Source organism: Conger conger, chromosome 18 (genome assembly GCF_963514075.1).
Source record: "Conger conger chromosome 18, fConCon1.1, whole genome shotgun sequence".
Taxonomy (NCBI): domain Eukaryota; kingdom Metazoa; phylum Chordata; class Actinopteri; order Anguilliformes; family Congridae; genus Conger; species Conger conger.
The window spans coordinates 16,465,531-16,488,161 of NC_083777.1; the positions used below are offsets into that span (position 1 = coordinate 16,465,531).

At 45.2% G+C, this 22,631-nt stretch overlaps 3 protein-coding genes across 4 annotated transcripts; 1 reads left to right on the forward strand and 2 right to left on the reverse strand.

The window, feature by feature from the left end:
- Positions 1–343: 343 nt before the first annotated feature.
- LOC133118739 (placenta-specific protein 9-like) lies at positions 344–3,764 on the reverse strand. Its single transcript, XM_061228921.1, has 3 exons — positions 3,564–3,764; positions 1,410–1,501; positions 344–1,043 (listed from the first exon to the last, which is right to left on the reverse strand). The coding sequence occupies exons 1-3, from the start codon at positions 3,625–3,627 to the stop codon at positions 897–899; spliced, it is 303 nt and encodes a 100-aa protein (XP_061084905.1). The 5' UTR covers positions 3,628–3,764; the 3' UTR covers positions 344–896.
- A 1,950-nt stretch (positions 3,765–5,714) lies between these two features.
- On the forward strand, positions 5,715–14,426 carry LOC133117904 (L-threonine ammonia-lyase). The gene is made up of 12 exons (XM_061227414.1): positions 5,715–5,818; positions 7,485–7,740; positions 7,801–7,908; positions 8,211–8,327; positions 10,242–10,483; positions 11,197–11,362; positions 11,757–11,856; positions 12,282–12,357; positions 12,463–12,588; positions 13,153–13,320; positions 14,060–14,117; positions 14,328–14,426. Exons 1-12 carry the CDS (start codon positions 5,715–5,717, stop codon positions 14,424–14,426), a joined length of 1,620 nt encoding a protein of 539 aa, XP_061083398.1.
- Positions 14,427–17,074: 2,648 nt separating this feature from the next.
- On the reverse strand, positions 17,075–20,981 carry tmem254 (transmembrane protein 254). 2 transcript variants are annotated; one of them, XM_061228571.1, is made up of 4 exons: positions 20,819–20,981; positions 19,431–19,534; positions 18,934–18,993; positions 17,075–17,750 (listed from the first exon to the last, which is right to left on the reverse strand). In XM_061228571.1, the coding sequence occupies exons 1-4, from the start codon at positions 20,903–20,905 to the stop codon at positions 17,627–17,629; spliced, it is 375 nt and encodes a 124-aa protein (XP_061084555.1). In that variant the 5' UTR covers positions 20,906–20,981; the 3' UTR covers positions 17,075–17,626. The 2 variants fall into 2 exon arrangements, with proteins under 2 accessions (XP_061084555.1, XP_061084556.1); XM_061228572.1 differs by having other exon boundaries at positions 19,431–19,527; positions 20,819–20,947.
- Positions 20,982–22,631: the final 1,650 nt, after the last annotated feature.

Consider the following 22,631-nt stretch of genomic DNA (forward strand, 5'->3'; position numbering starts at 1 on the left):
TAAATACACAAATAGAAAATAACACATGCTAATTTTGCAGTATTTACTGTGTCTCTACTCGACACTTGGGGTGATTCATCAGTAGGCCTACTTATATGTTGCTTTGTGTCAAATTAATCAGGCAGTAAATGTATGTGAATGTTTTTTTGTTGTTGTTGACTAAAAGCAAATGATAGAATATATACAATCATAGTTTCCTCATAAGGCATTACTTGAAAATGTTAATGACAACATATGAATGCATTGTCAATATTTTCAAAGGTTGAAAATACCATGTCAGCTTTAAACCTTTCTTTTGAGTCCAAAAAAAAAGGAAACTAACAAAGACATGAATACACGCGTATCACTTGATGCAGAGTATGTATTCACAAATATGCATGCATTTGTACAAATCAATGTATATTACTTTAAATGACAATTTACGAGACACAAGCTGAAAGATATTTGTTTGTGTCTCTTATTTCTGGCTCGTGACGCACACGTCTGTCAATAATATTGAGAATACTGAGTGGGAGGACAGAGCAATCAGACTAACAATCACAGTGTGAAATTCTTCAGCCACTAGGTGTTGCCACTGAGGTGGGATACACATACCCATAATCACACGAGTCACAGTTTTGCTTTTAAAACATATATTTTGGTTTGATGCTAATTAACTTAAAATGTGGCCTGTACAGTATAAATTTGGGCGATAATATAAAATTGTTGAAAAACATTGGAGTAAAAATGCAACTTGCTCTATAAGCTAGCAGTAAGGTAAGTATGCGATTGGTTTCTTTAGTTGTCGATGTTGCGCTCTTTTCAGACGAGCCTGCCCTGTCCAAGCCTAAGTTCTTGTCTAAAGAATGGGGCTTCTCTCCCTTCTCTCTCCATCGATCTCTCCCCTCCTTCCCCTCTCAGGAGGCTGGGCCCCCGGGCTCGCTGCTGAGAATGTCTATGCTGGGTGAGGCGTTCTCCAGCAGAGGGCCCCACTCCGGGGCCTCGATAGCGTCCAGCAGCAGAGAGAGCTCGGCCTCCAGCTTCTGGACCGTGTTCTCCACGCGCTGTCACACACAGGGACACACAGGGACACGCAGGGACACACAGGGACACACAGGAAGGCAGGGTTACTGTAAGGGTCTGCTCTGACCTGGGAGGGACTCTGAGCAGGGCTGGTTCTGAAGATATGATTCATCATGTACACTGTATATATCTGTGACCTGATATATATGCATCATATACATGATACTAAAACAAATACGCAATGTTTCTGATGAGATTCAGATCAGATTTATATATGTTCAGTGCTGTGATACAAACAATATTTTAGTGTGAATTGCACATCCTTGTGGGTGGGCATTTGTGTGTATGTGTGTGTGTGTGTGTGTGTGTGTGTGTGTGTATGTATTGAGAGGAGCATTAGGAGTCACCTTTTCCACTACGTCCAGTCTGTCATGGAGGGTGCTGTGTTTTTGGCACACAGGTTCTTGGTCAGCCCGGGGCGTGGGGTCAGACTGGGGTCCTGCAGTGTACAAGTGTGCAGTACATGACATGAGAATAACATGGTTTCAGTGATGACATCATAGTTTAGTTGCCAATAGGATGTATGCTAAGCACTGCCATTACACAGGTAAACCGATCCAAGGGTTTACCTGTGTAATGGCAGGGGGCCATCCAGCAGGGGGCAGTGTACTCTGTGTTAACAGTAGTAGTGTGTACTGTGTGTAAGGAGGTACGACCGTTGTAAACTCTAGCAAAACTCTGAGCTCTGTGGTGCTTGTTAAAAGCTGCTTTTCAAATCCTTCTTCAGATGGGAAGGAGGATAAAAGGGACCCTTGATGTGGAGAAACCGCCGTAATCACACATCTTCTGGACAGGGGTAATCCCAGCAGGGGAGTAATCTGAGTGGATCAGTGAGGGAGTGAGCCAGTGGCTCGGCTGAATGGGAAGAGGAGATGTTGCAGATTCATGTCCATGTGACAACCAGAGGAGATTACACGTGTGCTCCTTTGTTTCTCCTTTGTTAAACCACAACTCTGTTGTCAGTTACTATGTGGAAAAAACTGAATCTGATCCGTTTGCTCACATTTTGGCTCTAGTGTTGGGGGCAAGGGGTAGGTGAGGCAGTGGACAGGGCCTAGTAGTGACTCATAAATAGAGGTACTGTTTGTCTAGTTGGTACTGGAGCGCTGTGATTTTATCTTGGTCTGTGTTTGATTACAGATTCTGTCTCTGAAGCCCTTACCGTTAAGGCTTACTGGATTTGATTTCTGATGTAGAAGGTGGCTCTCGTTAAGAGAGTTGTTAAGGCCACTGGGTTAATAATATCCTGGTTGTTTTGGCAGTCATTCACCCTGAATTCTGCTGCTACACATTGAAACTTTCTGCTGGTAATTCCCATGACCTGCATATGTTTTCGACATACTGCATGTAACATGCATATCCAGACTGCAGAATATAGCCTCACTTGCGATAGTATCTGTAAGTAGTGTCCTGTGGTTTCTGGACTGGAGATTGAGGTCAGGAAACATTTATTCTCTTTCCTGCCATCAGTTGTGCAGTGATTATGAACAACAGAAATACACAAGTCCAATACTTCTGTGCATGTGTGTGTATGTGTGTGTGTGTGCATGTATGTGTATGTGTGTGTACGTGTGCATGTGTGTGTGTGTGTGTGTGTGTGTGTGTGTGCGTGTGTGTATGTGTATGTGTATGTGTGTGTGTGTGTGTGTATGTGTGTGTGTGTATGTTTCAGCATTCAGGGAGGCCTGGGAAACACAGTTCCGGAGACGCAGGAAGTGAAAACATGACAGACTGCGTTCTGAGTAAAGTCTCAGACATGAATAAACAGAGCTGTGCTTTCAGCCCACTGGAGTCTGCCCGACCCAGGGGCCGATGGGCCGCAGTTTCCCCTCCCATGGGCTGCGAGTGGCGGAAGAACCGCAGGGGGTTCAGGGATTTGGGGTTTTGGGGTGTGCTCAGATTTTCTAGGCATGTCCTGGCTGTTGCTGCCAGAAAGGGTATAAGGTTCCTCCAAACTGTTTGTGCTTTAGATCATATTCTGTCATTCCTGCAGAGTGAGGTCATTCACGCTGTTAAAATGATGAATTTATCTCCACTTTCTCAGAGAGGTGAAGGTGAGCATTGTGTATAATGTTGTGGTGGTCACTCATGGTTGTAAACCATGTAGCTAGGAAGACGCTAAACACAGAGTAATGACAGTGGAGTCACTACAGCGTATCATGGACCAGAGTGAAAGGCACTTTTACAATTTGCACCCATAAACAACACAGACACAGAGACACACAAAATATTTTCACAAATCGTAACCAGACACCAGAGGACAATGATGCCAGTGTCTGGATTAAAGAGAATTGCATCATTGAAACATTGCAACATACACCAAACATGCACAAAAACACACACAAACACAAATTTCAAATCCCTCAATGCAAGCAATGCACACAAAGCCCAGGTTATCCAATGATTTTTAACATGAATGTTTACAGGCAGTTTATGTGTTTACAATATGTAGCTGTCCAGGTGCAGTGGCCACACCTAGTGTTCAATGTCCAATGTCCTACCTGTCATCGCAGGGCCGATCAAGAGGAGGAAGAGTCCGAAAGAGAGGGGGGAAGGCCGGGCCATGGCGGAGACCTGGAGCCCGGATGGTAGTCCCTGTGTCAGGAGAGAAGTGTGAACCACGGCTTGCACGGGGTCTGTAAAGAAGAGGCAGGAAGGAGAGAAAAAAAGAGAGTGGGGACTAAGAGAGAGAGGGATAGGGAGGGGAGAGAGCGCAAGCTTAGTCCACGGTGTGCCAAGTTTCCTAATGAAAACATGAAACACAGAAGAACAAAAGTGTCCTGTTTTGGAGGGTGTGGGGGGGTTGACCAATGCAGTTGTGTAACGATGAGAGGGTTTAGGAGGAGCTTGAATATATTTTCTGCCCCAAATACGAATGTAATGTAAAGGGGGAAATTTGTAGAGTGATAGTAAAGACGCGTGGATCCTGTTTCCAGGGCACAGACCGTGAAGCTCAACAGCTCATTGAGAAAAAGAAACAATCCTACAAGAATAATGGCTAATGTGTTCAGAGACTATCACTGAAAGTGGAAAAATAATTCCACCACCCAAGTCAAAAATAGAAGGAATATCAGAATACCGGGAATATTTCATAGTAGAAACTTCCATGGGAGTTGCATTCCAGGGAGTGCGGTGGATACAGTGTACAAAGCATACTGTGTTGCGCTGGATCTCGAGGATGGAAAGCAGAGAGGGAGAGGGAGAGATGAAGGAGGGAAGGGCATTCAGGAAGTGAAACACTGGAATGAGGGAAGGAACTGGTCGTGCCAGGAGAGACGATGTCATGCCATTTAGCCGTTCGCCCTAACCCCTTTCGCACAGGAATGCAATCCCTCTCTACACTTCAGCCGAACCTGCTAAATCACATCACCCTTTCGCTATAACTATTTCCTTACTGTTCTTCGCCCACCTGGGAAAGAACAAAAATGCAGTGTACTGGTTCCTCAGTGGGCATGTAAAAGGCTCTGTATGAATCATATCAGTCGCTGTGGGGTTAAAGGTCAACTCGGACAGATTTGCTGCTCTCTGAGCGCACTTTAAAAGCTGGAGGTGAGTATGGCCCATTGTGGGTGTCCGTCAAGCCGTAAACCTGGCCCGCCATGTGGGAGACCGCAGGGGCAGAGAGTGAGAGGGGATCAGTGGCTTTGGAAAGGGAATGTTTTGTTGGCTGTCCGAGACGGCTCTTACCACAGCAATACGCCACAGTTGACCTGTGACCGTTTTGTGATTTTTGTGATTTTCATGTTGTCTGCTTGTGGAGGGTGGGAGGGAGGAGGGCGTGTTACTAATCAGACTGCTGATAACTGATTGACAGATTGAGCCATCCAATGAGGGGTTGCATCTAAGCTCCACCACTTGTCAGTTCCAGGAACTTTAGTTTGTCTCTGATCCTTCTAAAACCTTTTCAGTCTGCCAGCACACAATTGGACCATGGCAATTTTATTCTTTCTACTGGAGCATTGGGTTCCATAGGCCATTCTAAGAAATGATTTTGGAGTGGAGCAGTTGTGGTCTTTGATTGGGATCTGATTCAGAATCTGGACGTGTTTTAAATACACAGCTCAGACTTGAGGTTAGTTTATAGTACAGCGAGTGTTGCTTGACTGAAATTGCAGAACGTTCAAGAAAATTTGATTGTCGTCTGACATAGACTGTGCTTGTCTAAACCAAATGTTGCTGCGACTAGCAACATCCACAGCGATGCTCTGTCGCTGGACTATAAACAGGCCTTAACAGTGGTTTTAGGCCTGATCTCCCACAATGCATCTCTCTGTATCTCTCAGGGCGTAAGATCACGGCTCTCTAGATAAGCACTAAGTCTGTGTCCATCCCCTTAGTGACGTGTCAGAGGGAGTTTAATCCAGGTCTGGGACAGGAATAGGTTGAAGGGGGGGGGCACAGGAGAGGTTGCCTGGCCGGCATGTGTCCTCCATAATCCCCCCTTAAATAGCCACGACCAGGAATGACAGTGGAGCAGTTTCACAGTGTGAGCACTTGCAGATGCCACATTGTCGCTTAGGAAGACACACACACCTGGAATACACATACACACGCACACACACACACACCTGGAGACTTATACACACATACCCACCCACAAAGGATAGTGGAGACCGGGACTGCATTCCGCAATCCCTGCGGAACTCTCCAGAATGAACTTCGCTGCCCAGTTCTTCTACTACACTTTCCAGAGCGATGGGACCCCCTGGAAGGCCAGCTTCAGTGACACTGAGGAAACTGACCCCTTCTGGCAAAGGTGGGACTCTGCACCCTCAGACTCTTCAAAGCAGCACCCTCCCCACTGTCTACAGGACACCCCAGCACCCCTCATCCCAGGTCCTGTAGAACTGCCCAAACCTCTTTCTCCTGCTCCCTCTCTCCCTCTTCCTTCTTCTACTCCCTCTCTTGCTCTTCACTCTTCTTCTCCCTCTCCTTCTCTCCCTTCTCCCTCTCTTCCTCTTTGTTCTTCTCCCTCTCTTTCTCTTCCTTCTCCACCTCTTCCTCCTCCGTGTCCTCATCCTCCTGCTCCAACTCCACCCGCGGCTCCAACTGGTCCACCTCTAGAGGTTGTAGACGCTGTTCCTGACCCCCTGGAGAGCCTCCAGTGCCCTGTACCGAGCCCTCCCCTGCCTGCCTTCCAGAGCCTGGTGGGGCTCCTCCTTCGCTTGGCTCTGTCCTTCATCCTCCTCTTCTTCTGCAGGTAGAATGTTCCCACCCGTCTGAGCCTGTAAAAGTAATGTTGAGGGTGCTAAAAACAGGAGCGGTAAAAGGAGTAGCAACAGAGATGGAGAAGGGAGATGGAGGAGTGACTGATTGAGTAAGCAAAGAGAATGACTTGTGACTGAACCAGATAGAAAAACAGAGGCTGGGGTTATGGGTTTGGGTAAAGTCATCAAACAAGGGGAGCTGTCAAGAATAGCATTGGGGGAAAGGTTGCAAAACAGCTCGTAAACAGCCGGCTACAACTGCCATTCAGTCCCGTGGGCTCCATCTGGTGGTCTCCTTTAGTATTGCTGACTACAGCCATACACGGTTAAAAGGAGGAAGACTATAGCTCTATTTGCAAGGGATTGGTTTCCTGAACAACGTCTGAGATATAATTACTACATAGGGACATCTGCAATTTCATGTACTGATTTGGATGGGATTGGAATTCCTGTGCATACTCAATGTTGTGGAGGTGGGAGTGGTGAGTCTCTGGATGTGTGCATCACGCATGGTCATGTGACTTGTGTAGAGCTCATTGGCTGTCAATACAAAGGCAGGATTGCACTCTCTTCATTGATTGAATGTTTTTTTTTACATCAAGTGACCGTGGGATCCCTGCAAGCATTATAACTGGCAGTGTTGTGTATGCTATCCATGCCAGTGGAGTTGGTTAAAGGTTGTTCAAACCCTTCCATGATATTCAGCTGACTGGGGGCAGCCATCCGCACAGCTGTTGGGCCCTTGAGCAAGGCCCTTAACCCTGCTTTGCTGCAGGAGTCTCAAGGATTGCCCCCTCCTTAGTCTATTCAACTGTAAGTCACTATGGATAAACCGCGCTTTAGGATGATACATATGCTACAGTACCTGATAGTGCTGAAAGTGTATGTATGAAACTCACAGGTTTCATATAAAGGTTTAAATTCGGAGATTCGGATCGTATTAAATGTGTCAGAGTACCCCTGAAAAATAGGTAATTTGCCCAATAATTTTCACTGAGGTGGTGCATGAAAAACACAGACATGGTTGATTGGGACAGGATTAATATCACTGTCTCATATCTGTGATACGCAAAATGACACATAAAATTACTAGCCCTGACCGAATAGGGCTTAAGACATTAGCTCCAACCGTGAATTTTATGACGGTTATTAAATGGAATGGGAGGTACGAGACCATTCTCCTTCTGACTCCAGTCTTCTTCTCCTCTTTACCAGCGAGGAGGAGCGAATAGGCGGTAACAGGAAGCACAGTACCTTCCTGGATGGGCGTGGCCTTAAGGTCGGACCTGCGGCGAATGGCTGCCTGGTGCGCAGGGTCACGCCCATCCACCCGGAGCGGCTGAAGGACTTTGGGGAGGAGGAGTACCTGAACGGGGACGTGAGGATGTGGGAGACCAAGGTGGTGGGACAGCCTGAGCCCCAGCTGATGTCCACGCCCAAACCTGCTACAAAGCGGGGCAGCGACGTCAAGGTCCCGCCCAAGACCCCTCCTGAGTCCCTGTCTGAGCCCCCACCTGAAGCCCCACCCGAGGCCCCGCCCAAACCCCCGCCAGTGGCCCCGCCCGAACCCCTGTGCTTTGAGGACATCAGTGCAGCTGCCTTCAGAATCCAGTCAGGGCTGCAGAAGACCCCCTGCACGGTAGGCCCAAAAAAGCCATGTCTGCATTTCTGTTCAATCACAGCCATTCCTTCAATGTGCTGTCCAATCACTGCCATTCCTTTACTGTGCTGTCCAATCACCGCCATTCCTTTACTGTGCTGTCCAATCACCGCCATTCCTTCACTGAGATGTCCAATCACTGCCTTTCCTTCACTGAGCTGTCCAATCACTGCTTTTCCTTCACTGAGCTGTCCAATCACTGCACTGTCCACTGGGCTGTGAGGAGATGCGAGGAGGAGGTTCTGTGCGCAGCTGATACCTGTCCTTCTCTTCTCCCTCAGTATTCCCGCCTGTCCAAGCTCTATGGCATGGAGATCTTCCTCAAAAAGGAGCACCTGCACTACACAGGGTCTGTGAAGGAGAGAGGGGTGTTGTATCTCTTAACCTCCCTGACACAGGTAATCCTGCCTTACTCCCACAGCCGATTCACCTGAGAACCTCTGAGGGTCTTCTCACTGTCACACCATGGAACAGCAGCATTCTATCTAAATTTACACTTACCTGTTTTGTTCATTATATTACACTACTGGCATTTGGCAGATGCTCTTATCCAGAGCAACATACAAAAAATGGCAAATCAGATGCAGGTACGAGTGCACTGAAAGATCCTAGAGGGAAGTACAGTTCCAGATGCTAGGAATGACCACAATGATGAGAACTTGGACCTTAATTAATCTGATGAGACAAACAAATAAAAGTAACAACACGTTCGTACATTTTCCGTAGAGAAATATTGTTCAAATGCTCTAAGCGATAATGCTAACCTTGCTTCTATTCGTGTCCCAAATGTACTTTCTTGCGAGGAGGTTGCCTAGTTACGGCTGCTTTTGGTTTTTTTGCTCGCATTACTCCCTGCTGGTTCAGGTGTGACAGAGGGAGCGGCTGGCTCCGGCCTGCCTGCCATGGTCATTACGTGTGCCCAGGTCTTAAATTAAAATGGCGACATGAGGCAATGACTCAGTTATTTCCTGGCTGGAGAAGATTAACTCCTGTATCAGTTTGGCTGCCTCGCCATTGTCTCTCTCACAGGTGAAGGCTTCCCATAAATAGCTATCAATCCCTGTTAGGAACAGAATGTTCTGGAGAGAGACAGCCATGATCATCAGTTCCGTCCGTTCTGTTTTTTCAATTACCGAGCCTGAGCAGATGGTGCGCTGCAAATTGCTCTTGTAAGGGAAATATTGTCAAAAGGGAAATACAACAAACGTGAGGGAGTTATTTGCATCTGCAAATGCTGATGAAAGTGAAAGCTTAGGACACAGAGCATATTGCTAAAGTGCCCAAAGTTGATGAAGTTAACCAGTTTCCTCAAGTTTTATTTGTATAGCATTGTATAGGCCCAACATCACAAAGATCTTTACAGACATGTAACAGGTCCCAGAAAGGTCAGCAGTCAAAATACTATTGAAATCCTGGGAATAAAATGTAAACAGTGCATGCTTTGCTGGACCAGGGACATAGTGTGCCTGTGCGTGTGTGTTTCGTTTTACTTGAAAAGACCATTAGGATTACATCGAGGTGGAGGGGTCAGACTGGGGTCGTGCAGTGTAAGATGTGTGTGTGTGTGTGTGTGTTTGTGTGTGCATGCGTGCATAAGTGCGTGTAGTAGAATGGTGCATGTATACATGAATGAGTATGTGTAAATACTTGAGTTCTCCATTGCCAGGTGAGGATGTGTGAGTTGTGGGATGTGTGAGAATGTGTGAGTTGTGTGAGAATGTGTGAGTTGTGTGAGAATGTGTGAGTTGTGTGAGAATGTGTGAGTTGTGTGAGAATGTGTGAGTTGTGTGAGAATGTGTGAGTTGTGTGAGATGTGTGAGTTGTGTGAGTTGTGTGAGATGTGTGAGTTGTGTGAGTTGTGTGAGAATGTGTGAGTTGTGTGAGATGTGTGAGAATGTGTGAGATGTGTGAGAATGTGTGAGTTGTGTGAGAATGTGTGAGTTGTGTGAGTTGTGTGATAATGTGTGAGAGTGTGTGAGTTGTGTGAGGATGTGTGAGTTGTTTGAGGATGTGTGAGTTGTGTGAGTGTGTGAGAGTGTGTGAGTTGTGTGAGAGTGTGTGAGATGTGTGAGAATGTGTGAGTTGTGTGAGTTGTGTGAGTATGTGAGTTGTGTGAGAGTGTGTGAGTTGTGTGAGAGTGTGTGAGTTGTGAGAGTGTGTGAGTTGTGTGAGTTGTGTGAGAGTGTGTGAGTTGTGTGAGATGTGTGAGAATGTGTGAGTTGTGTGAGTTGTGTGAGAGTGTGTGAGTTGTTAGAGTTGCTGTGTATGGAAGCAGTGACTGGTCCTCTGAATAAGAGCCCTGTGGACCACAGGAGCAGCAGAGGAAGGGGGTGATCGTGGCAGCAGATAATAACTTCTCCATGGCGGTATCGCACCACGCGGCCGACCTGCGCATCCCGGTGTTCGTCATCATGCCGGCCGGCTGCGCCCCGGCGCGGCTGCGCCTTTACCGCGACTACGGCGCCATGGTGATCTCCTATGGCAACACGCCGCGCCTCTCCCAGAGCCACGCCCGACACCTGGCCAAGCAGAACGACTACCTGTACCTGGAGGAGTGAGTCTGTGGTCTCACTGCGCCTCATTCCTCTGCCCTCCACACACACACACACACAAGTACACAGCAATGCACACACACACATGCACATACGTATGTACCCATGTATGCACACACACACGTATGCACCCACGCACACACGCGCATATGCATGCACGCACACACACAAATGATACAAAGCCATCTTTATAACAGTTTCCCGTTTCACACACAATGTACTCTACAAAGTTTATGAATTCATACTCTAATATTTTGTAATTGACAATTTCATTGGATTAATGTTCCTTTCACATTGTTCATTGCTGTCATAACATTTCACAGACTATTTCTTTTCAGCAGCATGCTGTTGGAATATCTCGCCAACAGATTATATTCGATGGTCATAAGTATGCCTGTGTGTTCTCTCTCGCTCCCCATCCTCTCTCTCTCTCCCCTTCTCTCCCCCCTCCCCTCTCTCTCTCTCTCCCCATCTCGCTCTCCCCTCCGCTCCCTCCTCTCTCTCTCCCCTCTCTCTCTCTCCCCCTCCTCTCCCTCCCTCTCTCTCTCTTTCCCCTCCTCTCTCTCGCTCTCTCCCCCTCCTCTCTCTCTCTCCCCCTCTCTCTCTCTCTCTCGCTCCCCCCCTCCCCTCCTCTCTCTCTCCCTCTCTCCCCCCCCCTGCCCTCCTCTCTCTCTCTCTCTCTCCCCCCCTCTCTCTCCCCCTCTCTCTCTCTCAGAGATGACAGTGCAGTGTACATGGCAGGGCTGGGCACAGTGGGGATGGAGCTGTATGAGCAGGTTCCCAGGCTGGATGCTGTCCTCCTGCCCGCGGGAGGGAACTGCAGCCTGCTGGCAGGAGCTGCGGCCGCCCTCAAACACATCAACCCCCAAATATCTGTCATTGTGAGTCTGTGTGCATGTAAAATACCACCTGTGTGCTGTGTGCTGTGTGACTGGGACCCAGAAGGTCGGTGGTCCGAACCCCGGTGTAGCCACAATAAGATCCGCACAGCCGTTGGGCCCTTCAGCAAGGCCCTTAACCCTGCATTGCTCCAGTGGAGGATTGTCTCCTGCTTAGTCTAATCAACTGTATGTCGAGCATCTGCTGAATGCCATTAATGTAATGTAATGTAATGTAATGTGTGAGTGTGGTGTGTGTATGTGTGTGTGTGTAAATATAACCTGTGTATGCTGTATGTGTGTGTGTGAGTGTGTGTGTAAAATATAACCTTTGTGTGTGTGTGTGTGTGTGTGTGTGTAATATAACCTGTGTATGCCGTGTCACTGTCTCTGTCAGGGAGTTGAGCTTGAAGATTACCCCGTCCTTCTCCAGTCTCTTAAAAACGACAGTCCTGTGACAGAGCTCCACAGCTCTCCCAACAGTAAGCTCTTTGGAGGTACAGTTTCTGCCCAATCTCTGCAGTGCTCCTTCATTTGATAGTTTGTCTGTTTAGCTGTCGCATTCTGGCCCGATACTTCTGACATCTTTGCTGACATCACACTCTGGGTGTAGAGATGTCGATGTTAATGACTCTATAAGCCCAGCAGACACTCAGCACTAACTGTTGATGTCTACCCATTTCAGTTACTATGCATGTTTATGAAGGGGTGTGAGCACATATAGTACTGTTGCAATGAAAGTTCTGTACTATGGTGATATGGCACTAGAAGGTCCTGTTACTAGCCAGACTTTCCTGTTGTTTAGACATAGAATAGAGAGGATGGAGGGAATAGAGGATCTCACCCTCTGTTGAATATGGAATCTGTGATGCTGGAGTTGTGCTTTCACCTGTGATCTGTACCTATAATACCACTGCATCAGATTTAGTGGGTCCTCCCCTGGGTGGACACGCATTTCAACTGGCCAAGAAACTGGTGGACAAAGTCATCTCCGTGAGGTACTGCCCCTGCTGCACGTCACCTCTGGAGTTCCCTCAGAACCCCTACCTCACTCCCCAGAGCCTCGCCCCTCATCTCCTCCTCCCCCCGTGTGTCTCTGGCAGGGAGGAGGAGGCTCTGGTGGCCATGCTTCGGTTTCAGGAGTACGAGAGGTCCACAGTGGACGCTGAAGGGGCCATCGGACTGGCTGCCATCTTAGCTGGGAAGCTGTCAGAACTCAAGGGAAGGAGGTGAGTGATCCTCAGCTTGTACACTGGAGTAAGGAGAGAGACCAGGTCTGAAGTGGACATCCTTGGGGAAAATGTGATACACTCCAACTGATGTCCTTTTATTCATTTTTTTATTAAATGTGCCAGTGCTTATTACATGTCTTCATGTACAAATATATTATGTACTACATAATATGCACTCTTGGTATGACTTAGCATTTATAGAGACATATTAATTGTGTAATGATTTTGTACATTTATTTCCATTGAGTTAACAAGCTAAAGAAAACTTTCCATCTAAACCCAATGGACAGTCTTTTCTGCTGGACTGAGATTTCTCTACAGACCTGTAGAGGGTGGTGTAGTGACAACACAGTGACCTGCCAAGCCCTTCTTTCAAGTGATTCGCAAACAGAAACGTGCATTTTCTCCCCACACGTTGCTTTGTGTGGTCTGCTGTGGCTCACAATATCATTGATCCACTTATGTTGTCAGGGAGCCAGACGGGCTGGAACAGGCTGGAAAATGATATTAGATAATCTGAATTAAGTCAGCCTCACCATGCCCTCCCCCCCCCTCTCTCAGGGTCTCAGTGGTAGTGAGCAGCGCTAACATGGAGCTAGCTGTGCTCAGGCAGTGTGTGGAGCGGGCGCTGATCCTGGACCAGCACGTTGTGCGCTTCGTGGTGGAGCTTGGGGACTTGCCTGCTGACATGGCCTGGCTGCTGGAGATTCTGGCCAGAGAGGACGTCAGGTGAGCTGGGTGCAGATCTTCAGAAGGAGATCATTTATAACTACAGGGACACAGCCTTACAGGAAGCCCAGGGTGTACTCATGGGTGAGCACTGGGAGAACAGCAGTAAAACAGTGGATCAGTTCAGTTCAGGAAACTCAGCTACCTCTTCTCCAAAATAAAGCCTCTTTGTGCGACAGCACATACCACGGATTAGCTCCTATGGGGAGGCAAGCTAGTGTGAGCGTATACACAAGACATATAATACTGCACATTTTGTAACTGTGTGCAACAGAGCACAGGCTGTTTGTGTGGTAAGTTTGATCCCTTATTTAATAAGAAAGCACTGTGTTGAATATGAACCTTGTTTGGGATCTTTTAACACCCAGTTGAAATGTAAGAGTGATGGCAGGGTTTAATTCTCATTCCAATTCTGGCACATGCAGCTGCACCTAGCTTGACCCCTGACCCCTTCTCTCCAGGCTTCCCTCCCACACTGCAGGTGCCCCAGCAGTCAGCTGTGCTGAGGCAGGGGCTGTTTTAGTCAGCAGGGTGACATTAAGCTGAAGCAAGCCTGAGGTTATGACCAGCAGAGGCATTGGGGTGGTTGTATTCATCACAGAGCCTTCCTCCGATGTCTTCCTCCATTTCTCCTCTCCTCTTCCCATCTTTCCTGATCCCCATCTCTTCCTCCTTCCTGTCTTTCTCAATCTCCCCTTATCTTTTTCGTTATAGTTTATCGGTTCCCTCTCTCTATCAGGTTACTCAGCGTGTGTCACCGGAGACACGGCGGCCGATCCGATCTCTTCAAAGCTCAGGTGAGGGAACGCCACTCCTTCCGTGACCCCTTTATCGCTATGGCAACCAGGGTCAGCAGCCATTTCGGCTCTGCGACTGACTGGCAGGCAGAGCTGGTGCAGTAGGAGGAGTTGTGTAGGCTGGCTAAAATTATCTCTGCTCCTGATGTATTAGCCAGGGGAGAATGCAGTCAGGATGTAATCGGACTGAGTGAGGCACTTGTTTTACAGGTGGAGTGTGTGGTCGAGATGCGTGACAGAACACGGAGCTCCAAACTGCAGACCACACTCTCCGAGCGTTATCCGTCCCTGCGCTGGCTGGATCGATGACGTTAGGGTGTTCAACACATACACTCAGTTAGCACTTTATTATGTATTTATTTCACTTCTTTTTTTTTAGACTTCTCGGTCTTCTGCTGCTGTAGCCAATCCACTTAGAAGTTTGACACGTTGTGTGTTCAGAGATACTCTTCTACATACCACTGTTGTAATGCGTGGTTATTTGCTTTACTGTCACCTTTCTGTCAGCTTTGACCAGTCTGGTCCTTCTCCTCTGACCTCTCACATTAACAACAGGTTTTTGCCAACAAAACTGCTGCTCACTGGATGTTTTTTTGTTTTTTCGCACCATTCTCTGTCTAGAGACTGTTGTGTGTGATCACAAGAGATCAGCAGTTTCTGAGATACTCAAACCACCCTGTCTGGCACCAACAATCATTCCATGGTCAAAGTCACACAATTGGCTGATTAAATAGCATTAACAAGAGTACAGTTCTAAAGTACATACTAAAGTGGTCACTGAGTGTATACACAGAGCATACATATTAAACACACATGCACTCATATGCACACTCAGAGCACATACTCAACACACATACATTCTCACACACACACACACACACACACACACACACACACACACACACACACACACACACAGTGATCTTTTCTGGTAGGCTGCAGGGTCTGTTGGTTTTTGTTGCTACTCTGCACTTCATTGATCAATTAAAACAGTCAATTGCAATTTATTCACCTGACATGGTTTCTTGGATCGGAATTGATTGCTGATATTAAGGCAAAAACCAAATGCAGCAGATTGTCTGACCCACCAGGACCAGACATGAAGATCACTGCAGTAAACAGACACACAAACACTCTCATAAAAGCAGAAAATAGACACTTAGACCAGTCAGATACGCTTAGGGAGATACCATAATGCACTAACACGCATTTACTCAATATACTTTTATTTGTAACAGAAGATTTTTGTCACAAATGATTTTGTGGATATTGTAAAACCTATGTGAGACTAGGGTAGAGGGTGTATCTTGGGATTTTTAATGTCATAATGCTGTTTTACAAGTTGCTGTAAAATCAGGTATATATATGGGCCCACATTTTTCAATGTCAGAATTCAGGAACACAATTTGATGCAATCTACTGTGCTAAACACATCCCTTTACAGTGCCCCTGTAGAGAAAACACTTCATATTTTTACAGTAAAGATTATGTTTTTAAACATTGTACATAATTATTGTTCATATGTGTGTGCTGGGGGAAGAAAATACAAATATATTCTAGTTTGTTGTATTTTCTTTAAACATTTGTCATTTAATAAAGAAAACGACTCAAAATACTGCATTTGAAAAAATCGATTTCCATGCAAAAAGGATATTCTATGGGAATATCAGAATGTGTAACCTATTTAGCAGTGACCGATATGAAGACACTTGCGTACACTACCTTGTTCACCTCTCTGGTCAAGGAAATGACTACTGAAACAGAGACAAGTCACCCAGAGGTGGCCATGGTCCGACTGGTTGATCCTCTTACCTCTGCCAGAAAGAGGGGAGATTGCTGAAGAGAGAGGGCCTGAAATGAAAAGTGTTACCTCACTGCTGAAGATAATGTCCTTCCGATTAACGACTGGGGAGAGAGAGAGACGGCAGATTAAAGGGGACTAATTCTCCTAAGTTTGTTAGTGAAGGACGACCTGACCCTGCTGTTCTGAGCGTGTGCGTAGCGCCCGCGTACAGATCACCTCTTCGCCTTCCTGGTCTGGGCAAAGGCTTTTTCCACACCGCTGAACCACAACACAACCAAGAGAATCACAGTCAGCCTGGAGCCGCAAGCACACAAAAACCTGGCCTGGAAGATAGATTTTAAGCAAAGAGCTTAAAATGGTAAATTGCTTCAATTATAGCCATAACCAGCTATAGCCAAAAATATTCCATACATGCACCCTCTACTGAGAATCATTCTCAACAGACTGTGGGCTAAAAATGTGTTTAGAATGTGACTAACATCACTTCACTACTTGGCAAAGGCTGCTTTGGATTCTGAATTATGATTATTTTCAACCCATGTGCGTATACATTTGGGACAGTAGTTTAAGCTGCACTCCAGCATAGAGCACCGGTGGAGCCTGAGACCTGAGGGCTTGCTAACCTAGCGTGATTATTTGGCCACCGTGCTCAGCCCAGCCCAGCCCAGCCCAGCCCAGCATCCAGGTGAGGGCACCCAGGTGAGGGTACAGGTAGGGCTGTGGAGCTGACCAATGAGGAGAGAGGAGGAAAAACACTTTAAAGGCATACCATGCACGATTTTTACCTTCAAAATACTATTTAAAAAAACCCATGCTAAAGCATAGGTTGAGGACGGAGGAGACTTCTTTAACTGTAAACACTTGACCACAGCAAGGCTAAAATACCCTGCATAGGATGTCTTTAACTGAGCAGCCTGCTCTGATTGGGAGTCAACAAGACAGTGTCTTAAAAAGCAATTTGTGCCATCAGTTTCAGAGTACACTTGCGGAGCTAAACACACTCAAAGTTTTCGCTGACAAATACTGGATGGCTTTTTTTAGCCATAAACCTGGTTAGAAGTCAGTATTCAGAGCTAATGTAAGCTGTGGTTGCTGTTGCGTTGGGCTAAGGCCCCCTGCTGAAAGATAAGATCCAGTGCCATTCAATGTTCACAGCATCCAGTCTTTATTCAGCAAAACAGCTAAAAAAAAAATTTAAAAAAAGAATTGAAAAAAATATATTCTTTTAACATTAAATAAAAAGAAATCAAAAATTCACACAATCACCACACTAGTGTTATTTTTGTTTGCTACTATTAAAACATTTTTTTTTTTTTAAAGATTTTTCAAATCAGCTTTCAAGCTCTCAATCAGTAAATAAAGAATGGCTACTAAAATGAATGGGTGAATGAGAAGCATCAATTGTACAGCGCTTTGGATAAAGGCGCTATATAAATGTCAACCATTTACCATATAAGTGTCTGTCTGGACCATTTAAAAAGAAGGCTGCTCGTGGAGATTGTAGGAGTGATTGTGTGTGCGGCATGCTTATTGGCCACACAGCAGTACTGGTTGCAATTGGTTGAGGTTTCAGCGTGTCTTGATTCTTGGCTCGTTGGTGTTGGTACGGATTGGTTGAGGATTCAGGGTGATCTTGTTGGTCTCGGTTGGTTGGTCAGAGGGTTTGGGCCCCCAGGATTGGTCTCAGTGCCGTTTGGGTCAGGGGTCAGTGTCGTTTTGGTCGGGGGTCAGGCCTGTACTTCAGCAGCAGGACCAGAGAGGCGAACCCAAACAGGAAGGTCTGCAGGAACCACAGGCCTCGAGCCGACAGACTGTCCACTCCCTTATCACTGTGGAGATGCACGCAGAAAGCAGCCATTGTCACTATCACAGAGCATACACAGGAATTAGAGAGGGCAGGAGGGGCCAGATTAAGCCTTGGAGGAAGTAACAGGAAACAGCTTCCACTGCACACGTTCAGTGCAAAACAGCATGCTGTCCACTGAATTCTGAAAACTGTATTTAGAATACCAAGGTGATGATGGTTGTTTTGGTCCAGACATTTTGTAGAAAATGACATTTTACCACACATTACATTTCAGCTTTTCACATGAAATGTAACGATTGTTAAAAATACCATCGGAGAAATACCATTTTATTTTGCCTTCAAAGGTCAGACATCAAATGTTTCGCACTAAACATGCAGACTACAGGCCAACCTGCAAGGCTTCACAAGCCAAGGTTATCAGAAGGTGTGCCTCCATATCTAGTTAAATATGCACATCTATGGTCACCAAAGAACAAAACCTGTTGCAGACTACTGCTCTCCTGTGCCCCCTTGTGGTACAACTCATTAATAATGTATCCTTCGGAATGGCTGAGTTCCTTCTTTTTTCTCTTTTTTTTTTTTTACACAATTAACCCTTTCAGTCCCAAGCCCAATATGACGTGGCACCACCCAAATCACAAGGGGTTTTGGCTTTAGTTGAGAAAATTTTGTTGGGTTTTAATAGGGGCTTAAAACAATAGTATAGCCGTAATTTCGATTGGTTGAAACGGTAGAAAGTTGAGTGCCAAAATGGTATTTGGGATTTTGGGATTTTGGGATTTTATAGTAGTTATGCTTGAGTGCCATATGCCACTCTTGCTACTGAAAGGATTAAGGATAATTTATTACAATCAGGTATAGGAGAAACAGCAGGTTTATCTCCAATGTACAGGGGTTGACCTCCACAGCCACAGCAACTCAGGCATAAAACCAAGTACACATGATTTCACCTAATTAATTATAAATATATGATGCAATAAAAGTAAGATAGCAGATGTATGTAAGGCTGTTCATGTCTTCTCAGTAATTCACTTATTCCAAAGATTTTCTAAAGATGACTGATGCCATATGCATCTGCATTCTGTTCACAAGTTCACTGTGAGAACAACATCTATGCTCACTATGGCAAACTCCAGACAGAAAGGAAACGGGAGTTGTGGCAGTGGGGTGCTAAGCGCCAGAATGCTCCAACATGGGGGCCTCACCTGCAGACCTTCAGGCCGTAGAACGCTTCAGCTATGTGTACGAACCAGGCCATCCACCAGCTGCAACACAGAACAGCAGCGGTCACACCAAAGGCTTATGGGATCCTTTATGGCATGACAATGCCCCCCTCCCTTTCAGAGACCTCCCCCCCCACCCCCCAACACACACATTCCCGATGTTCCCAACATTCCACCAGCTTTGTTGTGCTTTTTTAAATTAACTGTACACATGAATGGCATGCTTAGCCGGCTATCGTTCAGCCAGTCTGTTAACCAAGTTATCATCTGAAAACTAAATGTGATATGTGGAGGAAAGGTCATTCAAACAAATGTAGGACAGTTGAAGAGGCTGGGAGTGTGGCACTGGTGACTGATGAAAGTCCAGTTTGGTTAGAAAGAATACTCGATGTAGTGAAATTACATGTGGTTATTGTATACACATATGTACAAGCGTACCCAACACAGTGTTTTATGATTCTGAAGAGACAGTCACTCACCCATAATATATGAGAGGGTAGTGATTTTCAAGCAGGTATTTGGACAGTGATCCCAGGGGACCGAGCATGTCAAAGGGCATCTGCTCCGGCCAGAACACTACACACTAAAACACACACACACACACACACACACACACACACACACACACACACACACACACACACACACACACACACACACACACACCGTCAGCTCTTCTACACACTGCCTACTGAAACACCCATACACAAGCAAGCTGAAAGCTCCTGCATAGTCTGTCTGACACTAATTCAAAAGATCTTTATTCAACAAGATAAGTGAGGAGTCTCGAGTCGACATTCTGATATGCACAGATCCTTCAGCAGGGAAAATAATCTCTTCTGATTACTACAACGCTCCACAATCTTCAGGACACTGAATGCGCAGATGGCCCTGAGCCGTTATCACAGAGCTATTGTCATTGACTTTGTACTAGCAGGGGATTACTGAACCTGGTACACTGTAACAATGTTGGTGAAACTGCCACGGATCAATCAAGGATCAAAGTCTGCTTGTATTCAGCATTTCAAGTCGAATATCACCAGAGGTGAACTCCCTGTACCTGCACAACAACCACTGAAATTTATTCTGAAATTTTATGTCGCAAGATAAGGAGACTAGAAACATGTCTTTCCAGTGGTTTTAAGCTCCATCTGATGCAGTTTTGCTGCAATGTAGCCTACAGATTTTTTTTCATTTTAGACTAACACGTTAATCTTGAAGAAAACAACTGTTCACCTAGTTTCCATGCAATAAGGTCACCAAATTATACTGTCAATATCATGTGTAAGCTTGAATTTCATAAAAATATGGCTAGTTGTCTCTACAGACATCAATATTCGAGCCCCGATATGTAGTGTATACTTTCCACTTTGAATACAAAGTGAATATCAAGGCTCGAAAAGTTGAGCAAAAACAGAAAACGCAATAATATATGTCACGTGTTCATTTTTAGAAAAAAGACAGGCTTTATTTTAACTCCCTGTATTACAGTCTATGTAAAATGTAAACCTAGCACGTTACAAATAATGTGCACTTGATGCCTATTATACAGTTACTCTATGCACTATATTTGTAACTGAAAAAGTGGAACTGCCAGTTAGAACAAACAATGACGAACCGACTGTGTGGTACGCCAAGTGTTCCTGTATACTTTAGGGATACGATTATACCACTGATTTAGCTGTCTAACCAAGGTTAGCTAAACAAATCTGCGCTGGCTGTAGCGTTGTACGTTAGGCTCGCGCTAGTCGGAACCTGTTTGTGGTTACACGCGTTAGCTGTTGAGAAGGCAACGAACCTAAGCAAGCGAACTATAAACCAGAACTAAAAAATAACTCAAAATGCATTTATGTTTTAATGAGCTTACCGTGTAATATCCCAAAGAGATACCGATTGTTGCTATCCAAAATAGACTTGGATTCTTAAAAAAAGCACATGCATCTGTCCTCGCCATGGTTAAACAATATGCAACGCAGTCCTGCTGCCAAATATGCTCGATGTGCAGTTCAACTTCCAGGAATCAAGTTCATTTGTTCTGCAGTACAGAATCCCTGTATCACATAGGTATTACATTTTTCACAATATATCTCACAAGGAAGCAGGATATTTTTCACCAACTAATTACAATGGGAGAACTAGATTGGAATAATGATAATAATAATATTACTATATAATAATACAGAAATTATTTTAAAACACTTAAATTGTTTTTATTTCTGGCAGTTAGGCCCATGTCAAGTAATTCATTGTAGCCGACAGAACAGCATAAACTAGGCTACTATTTGAATGACACAACAACCACAACCACAACAACCACGACAATAATATTATCCGAAAAACTCCACGTGGGACACAGTCATGTTGTTGAACGTTGTGTGATTGACATAGCAAGTGCATAATGAGGCTCGCATAAAAAATGGGAATTCAAAAAGTGTTGAATTAAAAGGACGCTTTTGAACACACTCACTCATTCAATATGATGAATCAAATGCTAATGATCTTATGAATCGTGCTGGATGAGCAATAAGTGACGAGAGGATTAGACCGCTTTGATATGAATCGGCATATTTTATTCGGTGTGAAGTGGTTGCTGTTTTAATACTTTGTTCCTCTTTTTGCAAAGTTGTCGATTGCCCTACAGCAGTTAATCTTCGCATTTTACCTCGAAAGGCTGAAGCCGGTTATTACACGGAGAAACCACCATATTAACATATCCTCCGGCGGCATATTCAAATAAATGGACCAGTTCCTCATTTACATTTGTTGACATAGGCTACTGGAGATTTATTTTGAATTTAAATTAGGCTACCGTAAATTAACATTAGGGGCTCGCATGCATGATAATATAAAATAAGTAACAACTGTTTATTAAAAACATTTACGCAGTTTAATTATAATTATAACCAAAATCATAGATATATAGATAAATAAATAAATGCAATAGTCTGACCAACAAAGTCAGTATGTGTTTGCATGATCATGCCAGCAACTCAATTGGCGACCAAAATCTGTAATTACAGTTTGTAGTTTAAAATTAAAGTTTACATTTTAAACGTAGACTTGTTTAAATTTGTGGAAGGCTACTATTCTGGTGAATTAAGGTCCCCAACATTTTCAATCCAAGACAGTATAAGCTGTCTTTAGATGTAATGTTTTATATGCCTGGGGAATGAGCATTTCTTTAAAATCTGTATTTGGTTCACTGGTAAGCTACACCAGGTTTTATAACACTATCTTGGTCTCATGCTAGATGTAATGTTTGCATGGCAGCGATCTTACTTCCTCAGATGTAACCAGTAAATTGTATTCTGTGGCGACTTTCTTTTGACTTTTAAATTCTGTGAATGTTATACAATACAAAATATCAGTTTTTTTTTCATTCATTCCTGTGAAATGTGTGCCATTGGGCTGAGAACCTGTGGTTTTTCTGCCAACCTGTGGTCATGTGGTCTGTTGGGAGCTGGACTCTACATGTCTGGACAGGCCAGGTTTCTGTCCATTGGGCCTGGCCGAGAGTGCCTCCCACCTCCTCCTGTTTTCCCAACTGAAAGAGGGCCACACCACCCTTGATAAGAAGTCATGACAATGCCAGAATTAGTTATCCCTGTTTTAACACATTTGATTGCCTGAATCTTTTGTGTGTAGAGGAGAAACACAAATCACAAAAAGGCTGCCTTCAA